At 43.3% G+C, this 23,326-nt stretch overlaps 1 protein-coding gene across 2 annotated transcripts; it reads right to left on the reverse strand.

Moving 5' to 3' along the window:
- Window positions 1–422: 422 nt before the first annotated feature.
- On the reverse strand, window positions 423–14,139 carry PYROXD1 (pyridine nucleotide-disulphide oxidoreductase domain 1). Of its 2 annotated transcripts, none has more exons than XM_081210244.1 (12): window positions 13,812–14,139; window positions 13,170–13,250; window positions 11,915–12,034; window positions 10,592–10,720; window positions 9,797–9,870; window positions 8,850–9,010; window positions 7,673–7,773; window positions 6,642–6,780; window positions 5,888–6,000; window positions 3,886–4,008; window positions 2,260–2,397; window positions 423–1,491 (listed from the first exon to the last, which is right to left on the reverse strand). In XM_081210244.1, the coding sequence occupies exons 1-12, from the start codon at window positions 13,899–13,901 to the stop codon at window positions 1,243–1,245; spliced, it is 1,518 nt and encodes a 505-aa protein (XP_081066370.1). In that variant the 5' UTR covers window positions 13,902–14,139; the 3' UTR covers window positions 423–1,242. The 2 variants fall into 2 exon arrangements, with proteins under 2 accessions (XP_081066370.1, XP_081066369.1); XM_081210243.1 differs by having other exon boundaries at window positions 8,838–9,010; window positions 13,812–14,137.
- Between the last annotated feature and the right edge of the window lie 9,187 nt (window positions 14,140–23,326).

A 23,326-nucleotide genomic window follows, 5' to 3' on the forward strand; every position in this document is an offset into this window, starting at 1 on the left:
TTATTTTTTACTGTTTTATCCTTTCTTGAACTGCTTTGAATTTTCACAATGGTGTATAATTTTTCTGAAAGGAAAATGAAGAGTGTGTCCATCAGCAGCTGGAGCGTGACAGTTAAATATAAGTACATAGTAATTCAAAAGCAGGGTATTTACTTGCAAGGGCATAAATGTCTCTGCCATGCCCTGTTTCTCAATTCTAGCGCTGTGTTTTTGGCCACAGTGAACTGAATAGACCTTGGGCTGTTTCCAGAGGCAGCTATATTGTAAAACCTGGTGACATACTGTAATAGAGGCAAAGTGCATAGTGGGAACCTAACTACTTCCAATGAAGTAGAACAGTTACTCTTTTTAAAGTGACCTTCATTGGGTAGCTGCTTCTCCCAAGCAAAGTTACTTGACCGACCCAGACCACTACAGTGCAATTCAAGTTATGGCATGTTTTTAATTTTTTCAAAATAAAAACACATTTTAAATTGTCATCCCAGCATTACCCAAGTCCTGAAATTTTATTTTGAAAGCTGACGAAGCAACAGGTTCTCTCACTTACCATTTACATGTCCTGGGACTCTACTGAGCAGACCCTGAGGAACCGTCCTCACAGACCTATGTTTAGTTCTGTATCACTGGCTGCAGTGTTCCAGTATCCATGCCTCCCAGGGGGTAGGGATAAAGCCCATCTGTGTGTAAGTGAAAGTGGCCTCCAGCATAGTTAGAAAAATAATTTAAAGAAGCAAATAGATAATCAAAATCTATCCAAAGTTTCAGCACTTTCAAACTTTTTTTGGGGGGGGGGGAGAAAGAGAGAAATTAGCACTGCTGTTTTTTAAAAAGCATTTCAGAATGCTAAACTTTGGCAAAATTATGCCTATAATTTTTAAACTGCAAATAATTGAATCTTTTATTTTAACATCTTATGTAAACTGCTTTTGCATGATGCAAGTAAAATACAAAATATTCAATATGTAAGTCCTGCTGAACCTTATATTGCACAAGTGGTGGCTTGACCTTATCAGGTTGAACTTTACGATGCCTCATCTTAAGTCTGTACTAGATAATACACTTCCCCACAGTTCAGTGCTTGAATGTTGGTAGACCATGTTTAGCAGCAAAGCCTGAAAGCACCCACAACCATGGGTTTTAAGGAAATTACAATCATCTATCCTTATATATGTAGTCTGCCTAGGAGAACCTTCTCTCTTTTTTTAATTTTAAAAAAAAGTAGTCACGGACACTTTTTTATGTTCAGTCAAAGTAATCCTCTATGTCTATCCTTGGATCCAAAAGATCTTCCCCATAGCGTGACAGATCCATTTGGTTGAGAATCAGGTTTTCAAAGGTTTCTTCTAGGTCTGTTTCTCCAATCAATACTGCTCCCAGCATGCGCCCATTCTGCATCACGACTTTGACGTACTCCTGCCCTTTAGTGCACCTGAGCATCAGTTCATGGTCTGAGCCCAACCCTTGCGCGTTGTACTTTCCCAGCAGCACCACCTGGGGGAAAAAATAAGTTGTGGTCTTGAGAGTGCAAGTAGTGCAGAAGAGAGCCCTCTGCCCTAATCTAGTTACTCTAGTACTGATTTGCTTTGGGTCTGCCTTGAGAATAGCCTCTACATCTTTTTACAAAGGAAGCTCCATGTGGTGAAATTAGGTTTTAGCTACATAAATGTACTCTTGAGATTTGCTATCGCGAGGAATTGAGCTGTGCATATTTCCCAAGTGAGACAGTGATACAGCACCCACAAATCATGGCCTACCTATGGAAATCTAAACCTACTCCTATTGAAGATTAGGCAATATTAGTAGGGCAATTTACAATCATACCTGCAGTAAATAATTGCAATTATTTTGGAAATGGATGAATCTGGATTACAGCGTTTTGAGGCAAGCTATATGAAGACACTTCAAGGGTAATAACTGGTAGAGACTAATCTGCATTTATGAATTCCTAAACATGGTAAGTCCTGTGCTAACCAGACACTGCTGCTTATGGATGGATTTCCTTGAGCTAAGTTACTCATTTTGTAGGATCATATACTGCACTGACATAAAGCAGTATCTGGACATCTTGCAGTCCAGTATTTTACTCTGAAACTGTGTGCGCTACATGCGGGGGGGGGGGGGAGCCAGTTAGTGTGCTGCTCATCAGTGCAGAGAGAAAGCTAGGTGTGGTAGCATTCTGCAGAATTAAAATGGAATCCCTTGCAATCAAGCCATTCCAAAACAGTGAATCATTGCAGTCGTTTATACACAGTTCATTACCTTGTAATTGAAAAACTTTGTCACATGAGCAAAGAGTTCAAAGCAAAAGTCCATGTCTGTAGGTTCCCCTAAAGTATCAGCAGCCATACATTTTGCAGCATACCATCCCATCTGCCTAGCCTGGGTCCAAAGCCTCATCTGGAAAAAAGGATATGGGAATCTATGCACCAAGATTGCAAGCAAGCGTTTTAGAACAATGAGCATGTTTTCCTGGAGCCCAATCTCAAGTGCTCAGCTTATCAGAGAGCTACTATAAAGTACGGCCCTTGCTAAAAATATGGGAAGCATTGATAGTTACCCTTATACGTGGGATCCACACAAAAAAACCCATCACTGGCTGAAGTGATCCTGTTTGTCATGCCTATCATAGAATCATAGAGTTGGAATAGACCACAAGGGCCATCGAGTCCAACCCCCTGCCAAGCAGGAAACACCATCAGAGCACTCCTGACATATGGTTGTTAAGCCTCTGCTTAAAGACCTCCAAAGAATATCCTTTCCCAGGATATTCAAATAAATAATAATCCTATTCCTCTTCACTTCCAATTTTCCAGCCCCAAGGACACATGGAAGATGAATGAAGATTGTAGATTGGCAGACAACAGACGGCTGGAATAGGAGTTTCTGCAGGTGGCTGTAGAAGCCGCTGCAACAAATTGCTGCTACAGTCACCTGGAGACTTCTGGCAGCTCGAGATACTTTATTTAGTATCCTCTGAAAACTGGGGCAAAGTCCTTTGGCCGGCTGTGGATTTGGCTAACAATTCCACCCCTAAGTTTGATACTTAGGGGATCGAGGCGGGTCGGGACTGCTGATTCTCTTAGATTTATCAGCAGCCTTTGGCATGGTCGATCATGATCTTTTAGACCACCGCCTCGCTGATGTGCGGATACAGGGCATAGCCCATAAATGGCTGTGCTCTTTTATCTCTGGTCTCAGAGATAAAAGAGCACAGAGGATGGCACTTTAAAGCCCTTCACGGCCTAGGACCCTCGTACCTACAAGACCGCCTCTCCTGGTATTCCCCACGGAGGACCTTAAGGTCCATATATAGTAACACCCTAGAGGTCCCAGGCCCTAAGGAAGTTAGATTAGCCTCAACCAGAGCCAGGGCCTTCTCAACACTGGCTCCGGCCTGGTGGAATGCTCTGTCTCATGAGACCAGGGCCCTGTGGGATCTGATATCTTTCCGCAGGGCCTGTAAGACAGAATTGTTCCACCTGGCCTTTGGCTTAGAATCAGTTTGATTCCCTCCCCCTCTTTCTTTTCCCTTTTTCTTCCTTTCAAGAGATTGCACCCTAATGTTTTAATGTTGTATCTTAATCTTTTAAATTGTATTTTAATCAACTTGTTTTTATTATTGGTTGTTAGCCGCCCTGAGCCCGGTATTGGCTGGGGAGGAAGGGGTATAAATCAAAATTTATTATTATTATTACTTAAGGCAGGTGTTCATTCCCTTCTGTTCTGTCATTTAACTGAACTGCCAGATGTACAATGTGTTTAGGACAACATGAACTAGAAGAAAGCCCAGGCTAATTATATACCCGTAATACACTGATGGGATTAAATTACCCTGAGGAAATCTCGTTAAAGCTACACAGGTATCACCATCTACATTTGCCTTACCTGCTGCCAAACTGGACTAGGCTCCCATGACGTAGTGCAGATGTCCCCGGCCGCGTAGATATCTGGTAGAGAAGTGTGCATGTATTTGTCCACTGTCAGACCCCCATCTTCACCTAGAACAAACTAAACATTTAAGAGGTAAATGCAGATTTCTGCAAAATGGTGGGTGGCTGGAAGACAAAACTTTGCTGGTCTTAATAAGATCTGAGGTTGGGGGCTCTTATGTGTCTTTTAAGGGTATTGTTATGAAGAAGCCACACCCTTTGGCCCATCCCAATTTAGCTATCGGTATCCCAGTCCTTAGAGCTGCCGCGCTTGGAAAGATCTCAAGTCTCTGGCCACGCATCCTGTCCAATCAAGGACTCTTGAGACAAAGATTAAGTGTAAGGTATTGGTTGTGTTTAGAAAAGATTTATGAAAGATTTAGAAAACTTATTGATTAGAATATTTGTATAAGATTGTATGGGGAAAATACGGAATGACAGATACAATTTTGCTTAAAATGTATATAGGAAGTGCAGTGTAAACGATGGAAGTCAATCAATGAAATTTTATTATTGAGATATTTGTAGAATAAATTTGGAAGAAATTCTTCCAATTTTTCTTCTTCTTTTTCTCCTTATTCTTTCTTTTTCTTTTTTCTTTTCTTCCTTTTTCCTTTTTGTTCTTTTTTATATATGTGTGCTTATCTGAAATATATATGTATGTATGTATTTGCAGTATTTTCCTTGTCTTTTGTAATAATTATGTTAAATAAATTTATTTTTAAAAAGGACTCTTAACTGCCCCAAATATTCAGACTGCAGTTTGACAAACAAGAGGCAGGGCTTACTAGCGCCCACACTGCAGGAAGGACACAGTGTCCAAAGGTGGTGCTACGAGCAAAGATTTCCCCAACGCAGACTCCCAGAATGAGGGGGTTTGTTAAGTTCCACATGCTGCCCTCTGGGTCTCAGTTGGCAGAGCATGAGACTCTTAATCTCAGGGTCGTGGCTTCAAGCTCTACATTAGGCAAGAGAGTCCTGTGTTGTGTGGGGTTGGACTAGATGACCCTTGGTCCCTGCCAACTCTATAAGTCTATGATCCCACGGGACTCTACTCAAGCCAGAGCCCCCACCAGCCCTATTTCATACCCTTCTTGAATGTTCTGGCCTGGCTGGAATGTGTCCTTCAACTCTGATAATGCTTCTAGCTTGCCAGAGGCTACAAATTGGGTGTGCAAGTGTGCAGAGAATCTAACTTATGGTAAAGGTAAAGGGTAAAGGGACCCCTGATCATTAGGTCCAGTCGTGACCGACTCTGGGGTTGCGGCGCTCATCTCGCTTTATTGGCCGAGGGAGCCGGCGTACAGCTTCCGGGTCATGTGGCCAGCATGACTAAGCCGCTTCTGGTGAACCAGAGCAGCGCACAGAAACGCCGTTTACCTTCCCGCCGGAGTGGTACCTATTTATCTACTTGCACTTTGACGTGCTTTTGAACTGCTAGGTTGGTTGGCAGGAGCAGGGACTGAGCAATGGGAGCTCACCCTGCCGACCTTCTGATCAGCAAGTCCTAGGCTCAGAGGTTTAACCCACAGCGCCAACCGCATCCCTTTAACCTATGGTACAAAAGTAAAATGTTATATCTGTTGCTCAACCCAATTCTGGCATGTGGCCCTCAGACGACTTTCCAGAAGGGAATGTGGCCCTTGGGTATGGAAAGATTCCCCTCTCTGTTGCACTGATATTCTGTACTAGGAAATGGGTGCTAGTAATGGAGCTAAAAGGAAAACACAGCAAGCCAGACTCTACAAGATATGGGGGTCCTCTTAAACTGCATAGCATTTCATTCATTCGGTTCAAATTAAGGTACCCAAAAACTGCATACTGCACAGCTCAATATCTCAGGGGACTTACCCACCCCAAATTTTATATTAATAGTACTTTAAATGGGTTGGCCCTTTTTGTATCCTTAAAAGCCTTGTATAGAAAAACAATTTCATATTCTCAATGTTAATCCTTACATTATTACCGTCAAGGAACGGCTGGACATTTGGAACAACCCCGGTCGCACTGACAATGAAGTCGCAGCCATATATCTTCCCGCTGGTCAACTCGACATACACCGGCCACCTCTCTGGAAGAATGGAAGTTCAGGCATGTGAGCACACACAGTCCAGGTTATGTGGATTAGGCACAGAATCAGAAGTTTTCCAGGTGTTAAGATTCACTAGGATTGCCCTGGATTGCAAGCAGGGGGAGCTATAATTCTGTCCTGCACTCTTCTCATCTATCTATCTATCTATCTATCTATCTATCTATCTATCTATCTATCTCCAGGAAGATAGATGATAGATATAATTAAATTAAATTTTCTGTTTTACAATTTAAAATATTCATTTTACATCCTTAAGATAGCAATGACTTCCCTTCTCTTTCCATGGTTCATTTTACATATCATAAATCCCTGCATAATTTAGAAAAACTATATACCATTCAGTATTCCGTTACTGCATCCATCAAAACTTTTCAGCTGTACACAATTATTACCCATATATTCAATAAATGTTTTCCAATCTTCTCTAAATGTATGTTATTCATGTTCTCTTATTCTGTATGTTAAGTCTGCGAGTTGTGCATATTTTGTCAACTTGAGTCGCCATTCTTCTTCGGTTGGGACCGCGCTCATTTTCCATTTCTGGGCTAACAAAACACGGGCCGCAGTAGTTGCATACATTTCTTAAAAAAGTCTTGCACTCTTCTTGACAGACTGTTTACCTTCATCCATTTCTGCATTCCTCTCGTCTGGCTGAACTCTGGGGAAAGCCAAAGACACCTTCTCTGACTGCTGGAACTCTTCCCAGAGATAGATCTTCTTCACTTCGCAAAGGCTTTCAATGTGAACTTTGTGGGACAGCTGAAAGATAACAAATAATTGCATTTGATAACACCATTCCTACTTAAGTTATGTGCGACTCCTACAGTGCGAGCCTTAACAAACACATTTGTTTTGTGCCAAATTTTATTAACATTTTTGATGTTGAGCTTTCTGGTCAATTCAGCTTGCTGCAAACTTTCAAGTGATTTTTATAGTGTGATCTGGCACAGTATTAGTTACAAGCTTCTATTTTGAAAACTTTCTTGGTGTATTGGATTTAAAAGTTGTCTTCTTAATGTTACTTATTACCCACTATGTAGGAAAACTGCCTCATGAGGGCTATGCCCTAAAAGTCACTCTGCAAATCCTTAAGAAAGTACTAAATAAGTAAGAGGTCTAGATAAATTTCTCTGTGGCTCCTGTCCAAAAATTTATCTCCGTTGAGTCCTGGTTGATCAAGCCTCTAAATCAAGGAGAGAGCCTAGGAATGTAGAGCAGACTCTCCTCTTCAGACATAATTGCCCAAGGTATAGATCGCCAGCAGGAATGAAGCAGTAGGGACAGAGTCTCACTGCCTCCCAGTCACATAATTCCTTTTTTTAAAATATAGTTTTATTAATTTCCAATATATAACAATTACAAAAAAGAGACAAAATCCAGTTAAGCTTGCCAAAGTACAATCTGTGATTTTGGTAGTTGCCATTCTTCAGTTATCAGTAAAGTATTTTATTTTAACTTTATAACAAAGGTCAGGTTGCCCTTCTTTAAAAAACGGTCAAGAAGCCCATACTTGGGGTATATTCTGCATGTTGACTTGTAATGTAGTTTATTTCTGTAAACACCCTCGGCCAGAAGGGCTTTATATAAAGTTCCTGATTGTTAATGGGGCACAGGGGAACACCCGAAGGGGGCTTAGGATAGGCAGCCATACCTCTTTTGCTCCCTTAAGACATAAGCCTTCATGCCAGTCAGGGCCTAAGGCGCTGCCGATTTCCCCTGGGTTTGCTGCAGCACTTTGTTCTATCTCACTTCCTGGGGGACAAGGAGGAAAGAGATAAGGACATATGCTATAGAGGAGGCAGCCTATATATCTTCTGGGTACAAAGACAATACAGCCTCTCTTCAGCTGGGCAGGGTTAATAATAATAATAATAATAATAATAATAATAATAATAATAATTTTATGTATATACCACCCATCTGACTGGGTTGCCCCAGATGAGGTCTTTACAAGGTCCTTCTTCTGTACAAGTTCCTTCTGTACTTCTTTTTTTAAAAAAAAATATTTTTATTAGCAATTTCAACATAACGAATTATCAAACTGTATAATCGCATACATTATTTCCCCCCTTCTTTCCATCTCTTCCTCCCCCCCACCAAAGACTTCCCTCAGCTCCTCTCTCTGATGTCTCAGCACATATTATTCTCTGCATGTTATAAAATTGTATGTATCCTTACATTATTTATCTAACATGCCAAGGAGTCCAGTTCATTTTGTTGTCTTTTTAGATAATTTGTAAAAAGCTCCCATTCTTCCTTAAAGTCACAGTTGTCCTTGCCCCGCAATTTATATGTCAAATTAGCCAACTCTGCATAGCTCATCAATTTTTCTTGCCATTGTTATTTCGTTGGAATTTCCTCATTCTTCCATCCTTGTGCTATCAAGACACTTGCCACTGTTGTAGCGTACATAAATTCTTTGTTTTTCTTGGCAGGTCTTGTCCTACAATCCCAGGTCCTTCTGTACTTCTTATTTAGTCATGCTGGCCACATGACCCGGAAAGCTGTCTGTGGATAAACACCAGCTCCCTCGGCCTGAAAGCGAGATGAGCGCTGCAACCCCATAGTCGCCTCTGACTGGACTTAACCATCCAGGGATCCTTTACCTTCACTTATTACGAGTGCAACCCAACTTCCCACCCTGTTCTTGCAGCAGCTATTCCCACTCCACAAACTCAGCCCCAACGCTACCTCATCTCTTACAGTTTGCAAATATCTGAAGTGTGCAGGGTTGGGCCGATGCAACGGTTTTCATACAATATAAGCCAATATACAAGCAAGAGCCACTTTATAATGCCTGAGATGCTCTACAGTACCTGGTATTCCACCTGCCGTTGTATATTTTGTTCTTTTACAAGCGATCGGAGGCTCTGGTTTCACGGCACTCAGCTTTGGGATCAGGAACTCAGCCGCTCCTGCATCAAAGAAAGTATTTCCAATCGCTTTGTCTTTGATGGCCCAGATGACTTCACAACCTTCGATTTCGTACCTAAAAAGAGTTTTGTTATTATTTTTAAGCTATTTTGTTTCTGGTGTGTTACTGTAATTAAGGTGGGGTTTTTTTAAAAAAAAAGAAAAAGTTTAAAAAGCAACCTGGTTTACATGTCATTATTTTTCACAAGAACAAGCAGTGGCTAGTGATTACTCCTGAAATCACAGGTATTTTGCTCCTCCTCCACTGCTGCTACGTTGCTAGGAAATAAGTCACGGCCTGGATTGGTGCGTCATCCAAACCTGGCCTCCAAATTTGTTTCTCTCCATACAAACTATAAAATTCTAAGCCAAGAGAAACCCTAGCTTCCACTCGTGGTTTGTTTTGGAGAGGGACAAGCCACGAAGCCGGTGTTTGGACAAGTGAAAAAACACCCCAAAGACCATGGCTTGTTTCCTTGCAGGAACAGGCATGGAGCAAAGTGGCCATGATTTCAGCACTGCTACTTCACATTAAATCATAGTTCATTTTAACTACGGTTTAATGTGACGTGCAAACCTGGCAATTTTTTTTTAAAAAATTGTTACGTTCTCACACTGCATTCAGTGTTCCAAAAAGGCAAGGATGTACAATAGCAGCACAAATTAGATCTATAGCTAAGATAGTAGTAGTAGTAATAGTAGTAGTAGTAGTAGTAGTAATAATAATAATCTATTATTTATACCCTGCCCATCTGGCTCTGTTTCCCCAGCCACTCTGGGCAGCTCCCAGCAGAATAATAATAATAATAATAATAAAGCTCTTAGCTTCACTTATTTTTCAAAAGAAGGAAGATTTACGTACGCTAATTCCAGGGCAATGCCACCATTTCCCACAATGGTTATTCTTTTCGCTCTTGCCAGATGTTTCTGAAATTCCTGCACTTGACACAAAGACAGACAGAGAGATCATTATAGTAACATAAGAAGCTGCCTTCTACTGAGTGATGCAGTTGGCCTGTCAAACTCAGGATCATCAACCTTGACTGGGAGTGACTCTCCAGGGTTATGAACAACAGCCTCTTCTGGTCCCACAGGAGTTGCCAGGAAGTGAATCCAGGACATACTACGTACAAAGTAGATGCTCTACCATTGAACTGTGGCCCTTCCTCTTTTATTGCAACAGAGCTGACCCCATTTGACCCCAAAACAAACCAAATTTAATTACCAGTTAAAACAAAGAGGGAGGGGCACTACTCGGCTCCCTATTTGGGGGCAATATAGCTCTCTGCTTTTAAAGTCTGAGCTCCCTTCCACTCCCCTGCAAGACTATATAGCTGAATAAAAGCAGACCTATCTATCTACCTGCGCTACAAGTATGTGCAAAATCTTATTTTCTCTCTCTTGTGGTTGTCTTTCTTTCCACATTTTACATTTCTTTCCAATTTTTCTGTTCCATTAAGCAATGCTAAGAACTCCCCTGCTTACAAACGCCTGTCAGAGCTGTTCCCTTTTGACTTTTCGGAAGCTAGTGAAAACCCTATCTCTTTTTCTGCGTTCTGGGAGAATGACCCTGGCACACTCTTTGTGCTGCACGGTTATTTCTGGCTTAGACCTCACCAAATTAATAAATCTATGTCTGCGTCAGAGACTGCATTACCGCTGCGCTGTCTGTATCGCGGATTCCCAACACGAAGGGGTTTCTTTCAGTAATCAGCTTTGGCCTTGCTCCGGCACACAGACAAAGCTTTTCATAGATGTACTCCTGACCGTCTTCTGTGATTATTTTCTGCAACCATGTTATAAAATGGAAAAGAAAGAAGAGAAGGACATCTTTGAAGGGTCCAGTACAGCATGCCATTGATCCTTTTTTTAAAAAAAAACCATAGACTCATAGAATTGTACAGTTGGAAGGACCCAAGTTTCCCCATCCTCACTCTACATTAATCTCAGAGTCATGGGTTCGAACCCCAGGTTGAGCAAGAGATTCCCGCATTGCAGGAGGTTGTCCTAGAAGACCCTTGTGGTCCCTTCCAACTCTACAGTTCTATGATGGGGCGGTTTCACATTGAAAGAAGGAAAAACTGCCCCTGTCCTGTGCAGATCGGCTTCAATGCTTGTTGAGCTTAAGCAACAGAAGCATTTGTGCACAGGAGAATGGAATGAGAGAAGCTAGGAGAAAAGAACCTGAAGCAAATTTCCCACATGTTCTCCAAAGAGCTCCAGGAAGAACAGCGAGAACTTCCTGCCTGCGATACCTTGCACCATTCCCCCTCTTGTAGTTCACCAGCAATCCCTCCAAAGCTACTTCTTCAGTAGGAAGTCTGCAAGCTAGCCGGCTTCCAATGCAGCTGGATGAGCAAACACTTAAGATTCAGGCTGTCAATTCACACAGAGGAACACAAATAGGAAAGCCTTCCTCTGGGTGGCAGTGTAGGATGTTCTCCAAAGCACTCGCCTATGCTCCTGGCTCCTAAGAGCTGGTTTGATGCAATAAAGTGGATCCCCTTCTCTCACTCAGACATCACTTGGGCATTAAAATTCAACAAGCGCTGACTGGCGTATCACCTGCTTCGCCAATATCTGCTCCCGACAACAGCAGTTTCTCACACCGCATCAAAGACCTGCTCTGGAAACCCCACCCTCAACTTCCTGGCCTGGGGCAGGGGCAGGCCTTGCCCCAGTGTGCATGCATTAGTTTCTGCCACAACCAGCTTAATGTCTGCATGAAAAGTCAGCTCCCGTCTCATCTTTATAGGTTGTAAACCAGTGCATGTGTAAGTCCCACTGACAGGGCTATGTCCTAGTAGATTAGAATCACCTGACTCCACCGGTGCAGGAATATCTGGAGGTGACCGTGTTGGTCACCTAGTCTACAACAAGAGACTTGATTTTTCATATCAAGACAGCTCCGCTCTCATCCCGGAAAGGGAAAGCCATTTCTAATTCTAGATAAAGACAAAAGGATGAAGGGTCCTCTTACATGTTCTTCACTCTTCAGCTGTTTTACTCCAGACTGAATAACCTTAATGTTAGGGTAGCGTTTTTCTAAGATGCTGCTTGCTTGTTCTTCAACATCAAATTCTTCTAAAGTCCTGGAAACCTGTCAAAAATAAACAAAAAAATCCTTCAGGTGCAAGTCAACTTCCTAACCAAAATCTACTGATGCACAAATGCACCAAAGAACCCCTCGGGTTCTTGTCAACCCTGAAAGGCAAGCTTCATAGATGACACTCCCTTAGGGCTAGTTCAAACATTAACACACACACACACACACACACCCTACCCAATAGCTGGACCAACAGCTGCAACTGCAGTGGGATGCTGCTACTGATTACAGTGGTGCCCCGCAAGACGAATGCCTCGCAAGACGGAAAACCCGCTAGACGAAAGGGTTTTCCGTTTTTGAGCTGCTTCGCAAGAAGATTTTCCCTATGGGCTTGCTTTGCAAGACGAAAACGTCTTGCGAGTGTTCCGATTTTTTTTCACTCCCCCCCCCCTTTTTCTAAGCCGCTAATAGCCTTTTAGCTGCTAATCCGCTAAGCCTTTAATAGCCGCTAAGCCTTTAATAGCCGCTAAACCGCTAATAGCGCTAATCCGCTAATAGGGTTGCTTCGCAAGACGAAAAAACCGCTAGACGAAGAGACTCGCGGAACGGATAAATTTCGTCTTGCGAGGCACCACTGTACATGTTAAGTGGGGAAATTCAGGCTTTCCCAGTCCTAGATATTTGCAGGGACCTGCAAACAGCAGCAATAGCTGCAAAGGAGAACACACACAAACACATCCTTAAAGCCAATCTCACCCAGCATCCTGTTATCCCAGGGACCAGCTCTTAATGGGAAGCCTGCAAGCAGGACAAAGTGCAACAATGCTCTCCTCGCTTGTGGTTCCCAACAACAGTTATTCAGAAGCATACTGCCTCCAACAATGGAAAGAGAACATAGCCATCATGGCTAGTGGCCAATGATAACTTTGTTTCCCATGGATTTGCCTTTGAAAGTTGTCCAAGTTGGTGGCCATTGGAACATCCAATGGGAGCAAATTTCCTACAGCTCATCTATGTGCCATGCAAAGAAGTACTTTCTTTTAATGGCCCTAAATCCTAGTATTAAAAGTGGGCACTACTACAGGAAAAATGGGCCTGCAGTGGCCATTGAAACAGGGTTACAACAGCAGAGTAGATTACTTCACCTTACCCCAAATCCCCAAGAAGCAGTTATTAGTTCTGTTCTCACCTGCTTGAAGTTCGTTACTGCTTTTATAAGAGGAGATGCTGTGACTAATAAAATATCATCAGAAGGAAACTCTGTAGCCAGCTGTTCAAAGGGGTAGAAAATATTATGAGTTATTTTTAAAATGAGCAACTCACACCTACATTTTTCCAAACAGGCAATTATTTAAATTCATCTACCCCCCCCCCCAATAACTGGTATTAGCATGCTACCTCTGAAACAGAGGTCCTATTTAGACACAGTGGGAAATTTTTAGCTTTCTTACTGTTCAAGGAAAAAGCCTATGTTAAATCATGCTGTGACATTAATTGGAACATGGTAGATCTTGTCCTAGGGACGGGGAATGGGTAGACTGTTGTTTAATCAAAGTTACACTAAAATGCTTGATTTCTGCGTTGTTGCTTTGAATGGGGAACCGTGGGAAGCCACCTCGGAAGCTACGCACCGCATACCCATCTTCTCATTATACGTCTATGAAACAGCCAGGAAGTTTCCGTAGGGAAAGGGCGTTGAAGGGAAACGACCAGAAGGCGCATGCGCAGAGACGAAAGGACGGTACTTCAGCCGCTCAGCAAACGCCGCTCCAGCGGGCGCATGCGCAGAGACCGCGAATATAGTTTCTGAGGCGCAGGGACAGTACGTTACCCGCTCAGCGCACGTCACTCCGGCAATGCCACCTCCCACCACAACGAAGCGGCTCCGCGGGGCAGCGAGCTGGGGCGACTGGGCTGCCATAGCCGCGTCTCGGGCCTGCGAGTCTCCGGCTTCCTCCTCGTCTGGGCGACTCTTCACCTGCTTCGTTGGTGTAGTCTGGCTACGGGTCGCCGCGAGGCTCCTAAAGCTTCCGTTTGGCGTTTTCCATTTGAGGAGGCGTGACCAGAAGAACAGATCCGACTCTCCGCTGCCCCCTATGGGCCATGCGTTTATATTACAACTAAAGGAGCGCAGAAGATTTATGGCTGTAAGGGAAGATTTAAGGAAAACAACCCCCCCCCCCCCAATAGCTGGACCGACAGCTACAACTGCAGTGGGATGCTGCTACATGTTAACTGGGGAAATTCAAAATTTCCGAATCCTAGATATTTGCAGGGACCTGCAAACAGCAGCAATAGCTGCAACGGAGAACACACACAAAAACATGCTTAAAGTCAAATCTCATCCAGCATCCTGTTATCCCAGCCAAAGGGAGATTTAAGGAACTGGATTTATTTATTGACTTTGGAAGCCGAGCTTTGCATTGGATAGATTATACGAAAATTGTCGCCAAGAGGAAAGGGTGGTTCTGAGCATAGGCTGAGTGCTGCAGATTTTATTTTTATTTTGCAATAGATTTCTCACCTTTTTCTCCCAAGGAGATCAAAGTGGTGCTGGTGGTTCTCATTTAATCCCCCACAACAACCCCAGGTTAGGCTGAGAGGCAGTGATTGCCCCAATGTCACTCAGTGAGTTTCATGACTGAGTGGGGATTGGAACCCTGATTTCCCAAGGTCCTAGTCCGACACTTTAACCACTACACTACACTACTGTAGATGACTTTGAAGGGGTATCAGATGAATTCAGGATTCTTCTGTTGCATGATGGCAAAATGTGCCAGAATCCTAAAGGGATGTATGTATGATGTATGGAGGGCTGGTCTTGAGCTCCAGGGCAGGAAATTTAAAATCTCTCTACAGTGGTACCTCTGGATGCAAACAGGATCTGTTCCGGAGCCCCATTTGCATCCTGAAGCAAACACAACCTGTGTCTGCGCGTGCGCAGGTCATGATTCACCGCTTCTGTGCATGCACATTTTGAGTGTGCGCATGCGCAAGCGTCAAAACCCGGAAGTAACACACTCCATTACTTCCGGTTCGCCGCGGAGCGCAACCCAAAAATATTCATCCCGAAGCTACTTCAACCCAAGGTATGACTGTATAAGGACAGGCACACCTTTGTTCTGGGTCCTCCTCCTTTCCCGCGTGTGAGGGGAGCACCCTGTTGCAACAGTTCAATAAAGATCAGGCTTACAAGCTGCTTTGCATCTCAATATTCTCTGGTTGGCCTCTGTTATTGTCTCCTGCCACGAAAGGACTTCGTACGGGCTCTTGGATACCCCAGAAGGCAAAAAGGGGAGATTTTATTCACAACAGGTGGGATGTGTTTGCCTTTCCTTTTGCTGAGGTTCACAAGGCATCTGATGAGATGAACCTTAGCAAATGCAGCCCAGAGTTCCTACCCCTACATTGCAGGGAAACAGATGTTAGAAAGACAGTGGCTTACATCAACCCTTCATTGTATATCAATTTGTTCTTTATCTCCTCGCTGCAGTTTCAGGGGGTAGATGGTCACATCCTATATTCATGATTTCCACATATCAAGAGGCAGGCTGAGATTGATAGCATTGCTTGCCTTGCATTCTCCCGCATATGGGAAAACAGTACCAATTATCAGACTCATCTTCAGGATATCTGGATTTAAAGGTGAATCTTCCTAGATCAGACTCTGCAAACCTGACACTCTAACCATTATGCAATTGGGCCCAAAGCTGCTTGGAAGACAGAAGATTGTCAGGGACAGCGTCTCTTATTTCATTTAACAGGAGAAGCTGCACTTTGAAGAATGTTCCCCTTCATGTATCTATTGGCAAGAGGATGCTGGAGTAAAATATTTAGATATGTACAATGGCGTTTAGTGTTGGTTGGGAAAGAAAAATAGGTAAATAAAAAAGATAATCCCTGGATGCCAATATCCAGGTTTGGTGAGAGAAACCCCGTAAAGATTTAAAACAACAAGACATGCATTATTCCAAACAGACCACAAGTCTCTAAAGAAAACTTGCCCAGTAGAGGCAGAAGTTTTTACTTTTCAGAGGTGGGCGAGTGGAAAACAATATCAAGAAATGAGTTATGGCCCTGGAAGCGACAGCTGTTAGTCATAAATGGCTTTTCTTTTGTTTTCTATTATTTAAAGAGCAAGTTTGCTTTCCAGGGCTGAATGTAATTTCCCAATCCAAGAAATTGCTAGACAGTTCAGCCATAAACTAAATATTACTCTTCTACACCTGCAGCCCCTGCTGCCAACACAAACGACCTGACCTGAATAATACAAGAAATTGGACAGGCATGCATTGTAAGAGATGACATATACCTCTGAAGTTTTTCTCATCAACATAGGACAGTCAAAAGAAATTTCATTCAAGGGAAAATTGATGCATTTCAGTCCTCTATCATAGTGAGTTGTTTGTGGTTCTGTCAAGTTTGGGCAAAAAGAGCCTAAGTCAGACCTCCTTGGACAAAGCGGTATAAGGTGGGCTTCACTGAAAATGGACCCTTCAGACTTTTGCAAGGGCTGAATCTGGTCTGCAAATATGGAAGCCAAATGCACCTTTGTGCATAGAAAGGCAGACAAAAAATAAGTAGGCATTTTAGTCTGACAGCAGCAATCAGCCAAGTTTTTCTCTCTCGTCTTTTTCTTTTTTGCCATATGTTTCAGCAGTAGCTCTCTTCCATAGCAAACACACAAGTTTCAGATGCACAGGGGGTCTTCCTTGCCTTGCCTCTCCCCACACCTCATGAAAACTACGGCATAGGGGAAGTTTGCTGTGACAATAGAACAGTAATACTGATAATGGCCCATAGCCCTTATACCTGAAGGAGCACCTCCACCCCCATCGTTCTGCCCGGTCCAGTGCCAAGGGCCTTCTGGAGGTTCCCTCACTGCGAGAAGTGAGGTTACAGGAAACCAGGCAGAGGGCCTTCTCGGTAGTGGTGCCTGCCCTGTGGAATGCCCTCCCATCAGATGTCAAAGAAATAAAGAACTATCTGACTTTTAGAAGACACCTGAAAACAGCCCTGTTTAGGGAAGTTTTTAATGTTTGATCTTTTATCGTGTTTTTAATGTTCTATTGGGAACCGCCCAGAGTGACTGGGGAAACCCAGCCAGATGGGTGGGGTATAAATAATAAATTATTATTATTATTAGTCTTCCAGCTTTGGGCTTCTCAGGACAGGCCCATGTAAGTATTCCTAATGCAGTTCCTCTCCCCCATACCAACAATTAAAAACAATGGGCTTTCTCACATACAGCCCTCTTCTCTCAGAAGGAAAGCAATGCCCAACCAGGTGAAAACAGAATAAATGAGGGAGGGAGGGAACTGCAGCCCAGTATAGGAAAAGAGGTGGTATGGGAACACCTAGCTACTTTAAGTGAATTCAGATCTCCAGGGCCTAAAGAGCTGCACACAAAGGTACTAATCTGAGCTTGCAGATGTAATCTCACAGCCTCTGTTTATAATCTTTGAGAACTGTTGGAGAACAGGTGAGGCCCCTGCAGACTGGAGGCTACCAGCTGTTGTCCCCATCTTAAAAGGTGTGGGGACGGAGAAGACCCAGGCAGCTACCAACTAGTCAGCTTGACATCAATAACCAGGAAAGGTCCTAGAACAGATAATTCATCGGTTGGTCTGTGAGCACTTAGAAAAGGATGCTGTGATTACTAAGACTCAGCATGGGTTTCTCAATTTTCATTTCTTTTTTTGATGGAGTTACAAGCTTGGTGGATCAGGGGAATGCTGTGGACATAGCGTATCTTGATTTCAGTAAGGCTTTTGACAAAGTCCCCCATGATATTCTTGCAGAGAAATTGGTAAAATGTTGGTTGAACGAGGTTAACTGTTAGGTGAATTTGTAACTGGTTGAATGGCTGAGTACTCACTAATGGTTCCTCATCATGTGACTTGGACAAAGCAATTGAGGGGATGCTCATCAAATTTGCAGATGACAGCAAACTGGGAGGGTTAGCTAATGTTTCAGAACACAGAACCGGGTTTCAAAATAACCGCAACAAATTAGAGAACTGGGTGCAAATTAAGAATAAACCTTCAGTTCTAAATTTAGGTATGTATTATCAAGTTTGGGAAAACCCAATTCACTTTGTTTTTGAATGCATGTAGTACAAAATTTAAAAGGTGTCTCGCTGCAATAAAACGCAATTCAGTCTTGCGTTTGTAGGATGGATACAATTCATATTCCCAAAATGAATAAACAATGATCTGGCTTGGTTCCGCGCCCCCATGAAACTCTTAAAGTTGGGGGGGGGGTATAAACAGCTTCTCCACTCCTCCTTTAAGGTTCCCTGGTTCCCCATCCCTGGTCTTAAGTGCCCCAATTCGACCATCATTCTCAGAATCTGAAGAATCAGAAGCATTTCAGTATTGGGTGACATTTTCGTTGGTCCTACTAAAGTGGGGCAGCGAACGTTGTTCCCTCCATGTGTTGCTGGACTCCAGTGCCCATGAGCCACAGCCAGCATGGCCAATAATCCGGTGTGATGGTAGTTGTATTCCACATCAATGACCAAAGGGATTGCCCACCAGTATGTTTCTTTTTTGTTCCTTTCTTGCCTGAAGAAGCAGCGCTGTTGTTGTTGTTGTTGTGGCGGCTGCCCGTCTTCTCTCCAGTTCCTTAATTAATTCCCTGCCTGCTTCTGTGCAATCTTGAAACTGTCAGTGTTCAAAGGGAATCTCCCCCTGATATTTTTAAGCACGAAATCCCTGGCACCCTGGAGCACCTTTGCCATTCTTGTTTGCAATTTCCTTTTTGTTTTTATCTGCCCTGCCACCGCCACCAATTCTCGGCCCTTTCACCGGAGACATTCTGAAGCAGAGATGACATCATCTATCATGTTGTGAGGAGGCGGCTCTTGACAGTTCTATTTTGCTCTTTGTTATCAAACTGCACCAATGTCACTTGGCATTACTTGTTTCTGTCTGGGGAAACTCAAATTGATTCTGCCAGCAAAATTTGCAATACATGGACTCGGTCATTGCTCTTTCCCAGGTGCTCATCTCCAGTTCCCAAGTGGGTGTTGTAGGTTGACCAACCAATCTTCTGTATGCCTACTCAGAAGTAAGCAACACTGAGTTCATTCAGACTTGCTGCCAAGTATATGTCTAGGATCGTGGCCTAAGCTGCAACAGATCAAAAGCAAAGAAGCTATGGTACAAATAAAACCAACATGTAGTTTCTGCCTTGAAAAACATTTCCTTTCATTGGGAAGAAAACCCCTTGTTCTATTTTTAATAGCCATTCAATTGGATCTAGACGTATTTACACTTATTTTGCATAGAAGTGAATGGGCATTAACTCATGACCAACTTCTCCCACTGATTTCAGTGTAATGTAAGTTCAACGAAGGTTGCAATTCTAAGGACACATATTCGGGAGACAATGTCATAGGAACATAGAAAGTTGCCTACCAGAAGCGTTTTTCTTAGGGATTGTAGGACAAGACCTGCCAAGGAAAACAAAGAATTTATTTATGTATGCAACAACAGTGGCAAGAGTCTTGATAGCACAAGGATGGAAGAACGAGGAAACCCCGACAAAAGAACAGTGGCAAGAGAAATTGATGAATTACGCAGAACTAGCTAAACTGACATACAAACTACAAGATAAGGACAACTGTGACTTTAAAGAAGAATGGGAACTTTTCACAAAATATTTAAAAAGACAACAAAATGAGTTGGACTCCTTGGCAGGTTTTGAATAAACATACACAAATTTAGCGATTGATAACATGGTAGATGGATAGGGTAAGGATTTGTACAAATTTATAACACGCAGAGAATAATATGTGCTGAGAAATCAGAGAGAGGAGCTGGGGAAGTCTCTGGGAGAGGGGAGGGAGCGTTTGGGGGGAAAGGGGAGAAAATAATGAATATGATATGTTTTGATATGTTATGTTGAAATTGTTAATAAAACCATTTATAAAAAAAAGGAACATAGAAAGTTGCCTTATGTCTCCCGCTCGGACTACTGCAATGCACTCTATGTGGGGCTACCTTTGAAGGTGGCTCGGAAAGTACAACTAATCCAGAATGCAGCAGCTAGACTGGTGACTGGGAGTCACCGCTGAGACGATATAACACCAGTCCTAAAGGATCTACATTGGCTCCCAGTATGTTTCTTAGCACAATTCAAAGTGTTGGTGCTGACCAATTCAGAGTAGGCCCACTGAAATCAATAAACCTAGGTTAATAGTCAGGGGCAGCCCATTTGCCACCTGAGGGGAAACACTGAACTCCGTGATGGGGATTGTATTCCTCATAGCCTTGGTACTTGTCTTCTCTGCCCCTGGAGTGGGGAAGACAAGCAGCAATGTCTTGCACTGGAATGTCTTTCTTTTGCTGAACTCTGTGGTGGTGGGGGGTGCGTCTGCAAGGCCTTGGTGATCGTCTTCATCCCAGGGGCAGAGAAGATGAACGGCAACACCACACACCACACCACAACACCTCCCTCTCACTGAAACTCATTGAGAGCGGGGTGTTCCAGCCACAGTGGAAACAGTGGGGGTCTCTTGTGTTTCCACAGCCTGAGGCAGCTGCTTCACCCTGCCCAGTGCCATATTTACGTATAAGCTAAACAAGCTGTAGCTTAGGGCCCCACTCTCTTGGGCACCCCCCCCAAAAAAAATAAAGGGAAAAAACTGGATGTACATTTCCAAAATATAAGATAAAAAACAAATAAAATACATATTTTGTTATGTTCAAATGCCTTTAGATACCTATTAGGTCCATAAATTACCATATAGCATATATTCAACACAAAAAGACAATTTGCTGTTGACAAAGGACAGCTGGACATATAAAGGGCCCCATTATTTTCAGTAGCTTAGGGCCTCATCAAACCTAAATCCAGCCCTGACCCTGCCTCGTGGGTGGGTCTGCTCTTTTAGTCATAGTTTACTCTGCTGAGGACTAGCACTAGATACAACCCTAAGAAAGAAAACTTCTGTAATACTTAGGTGGCGATTTCTGGTTTCCAATTTTATGGGGTGTTGGGTTTTTTTAGTGTATATATACTTTTAAGTTGCTTTGATTTAAAAAAATAAAACTGCGTTTATGAGTATTTTTTTTAAAAATAGAAATAAATCATGCCGTACCCAGCTGACATGCATTTTCAAGACAACAAGATCCTTCCCTTTAACTCGGCAGCAGTTTGGTTCCTAGGAACGTTAGTGGCCATCCCATTTGGGTACACTGGGGGGGGGGGAGAGAAAGAGCCTTGCTGGGAAACTGGTTGGCATCACCTGCAAATTATCCCCTCCATTCCTAGCACCGTTTTTTAGGCTATTTTGTGCCTTAAGGGGCAAGGTTAACTATTTGCACACGCAAACACACACCCAAATCGCTGACTTCCAGCTTTCAAAAGCAGTCGTCTTGTAGAAATGGTAAGGGGGACCCCTGACCATTAGGTCCAATCATGACTGACTCTGGGGTTGCAGCGCTCATCTCATTTTATTGGCCGAGGGAGCCGGTGTACAGCTTCCAGGTCATGTGGCCAGCATGAATAAGCCACTTCTGGCGAACCGGAGCAGTGCACGGAAACGTTGTTTACCTTCCCGCCGGAGCGGTACCTATTTATCTACTTGCACTTTGACATGCCTACGAACTGTTGAATGGTTTCTTTAAATGTAAAGGTTCATCATTGTTCCACTCGATGTGTGTGTCTTTAAGGGGCCAGAGCAAGGGCCAGAGCAAACTAACGAGACCCAGCTTTACAGCTGTGAAACATAGCAGGTGCTGCTGAGTTGTACTGATTAAACTGTGTCAGCAATTGGGTAGAGTATATAAGGAGCAGCACCTAGCTCTCCCATTACCCTGGGGGATGGGTTGGTGGTTGGGTCTGGTTTGTTGATGTATTTAGTGTAAATGGAGTTTTTGTTTTTATTAATAAAACCTTCTTTAAGTTATTTTTGAGTCCCTTTTTAATGCATGGTCTCCCCAGCAAGCTCTCTGCAGCGCTACCATACTGCAAAAAGCCAACATCTTTGCTTATGGGCCCAGCTGCTGAGTGGATGACTGCATATTTTTGGACTCTGAGAAAGGTTTGAAAACTCCTTCTCCTGTTAGCGTAGTTTGTGTGGGTCTGGAAGATATCCAGAATGGTTGACCGGGTTCCAGAAGTTGAGAAGGCTCTGGTCTTCCCACAGCTGACAGATGAGAACTATAGTTTATGGTCTTTTCGGGTGGAGGCGCTTTTGACCTCTAGAGAAGTATGGACCTATGTAACTGATGACCCTCCTGACCCTGTGACTAATGCTTGGTCGAAAGGAGATGCAAAAGCCAGGGCGATAATTAATTTGGCAGTCAGCGACCAGCAAGTAGTCTATATAAGAAATAAGAAAACTGCCAAAGAAATGTGGGACAGTCTTGCAGCAGTGCATGTTAGAAAAGAGTCAGCATCTGCATTGACGTTTTTCAAGCAGTTGTACCAGACGAAGTTGCAGCCTGGCGGTGATTTGGCAGCACACTTGAGACGTCTGGAGGCAATACGCGGTGAATTAATTCGAAGGGACATGGAGATACCTGATATTCAGTATATTTTTATCATTCTATGTTCCCTTAATGAGGACTTTGATGGTATAGCTAGCCAGATATCTGCCGTTCCACCAGCACAATTAACTGTGGAAGGGGTAACGGCAAGATTAATGGGCGAGTTGGATAGAAGGGAGGCTTGTGCCATAAGCACTCCTGTTTCCAGAAAGAATGAAGAACGCCATATGCAAACTTGTGGTGATACAACTGCATTTAAAGCTGCAAAGCGTTGTGGGTTCTGCAATAAGCAAGGACATTTTGCAAGAGACTGCAGATCCAAAAGAAAGCAAAGTACTCCCAAGCCTGTTTCTGTTCGTCAATCACGGTCGTCAGCCCAGCAGCCAGCATCGTATAGTAGAGACAGAAACGAGCCGCGAGCTTTTCACGCTCGGACTAAAGATCGTAAAAGAATTAAAGATGCCAAGTGGAAGTCTTTTGTTATCGACTCAGGAGCATCTCAGCACGTTTGCAATGATCGAAGCTTGTTTATTTCTTTTGAAGAGGAAATTGGTAATGTACATTTAGCCAATTCACAAGTCCTGCAGTCGCTTGGCAGGGGTACTGTTAAACTTGACTCTTTAAACATTACAATAGCGAACTGCATTTACTGCCCGTCAGTGGACAATTTATTGTCAGTAAGGTGCTTTGCTCGTCAAGGCATAACTGTGCGTTTCTTAAAGTCAATGTGTGAGTTTTTCGATGGGAACAAACGTCTATTGTATGCCCGGGAATCTGATGGTTTATATAGACTGTATTTTCGCACCTACTCCCAATCGCCTATAAATTGCAGAGCAGCACAGTCAAG

The sequence above is a fragment of the Podarcis bocagei genome (genome assembly GCF_964188305.1).
Source record: "Podarcis bocagei genome assembly, chromosome: 10".
Lineage (NCBI taxonomy): Eukaryota > Metazoa > Chordata > Lepidosauria > Squamata > Lacertidae > Podarcis > Podarcis bocagei.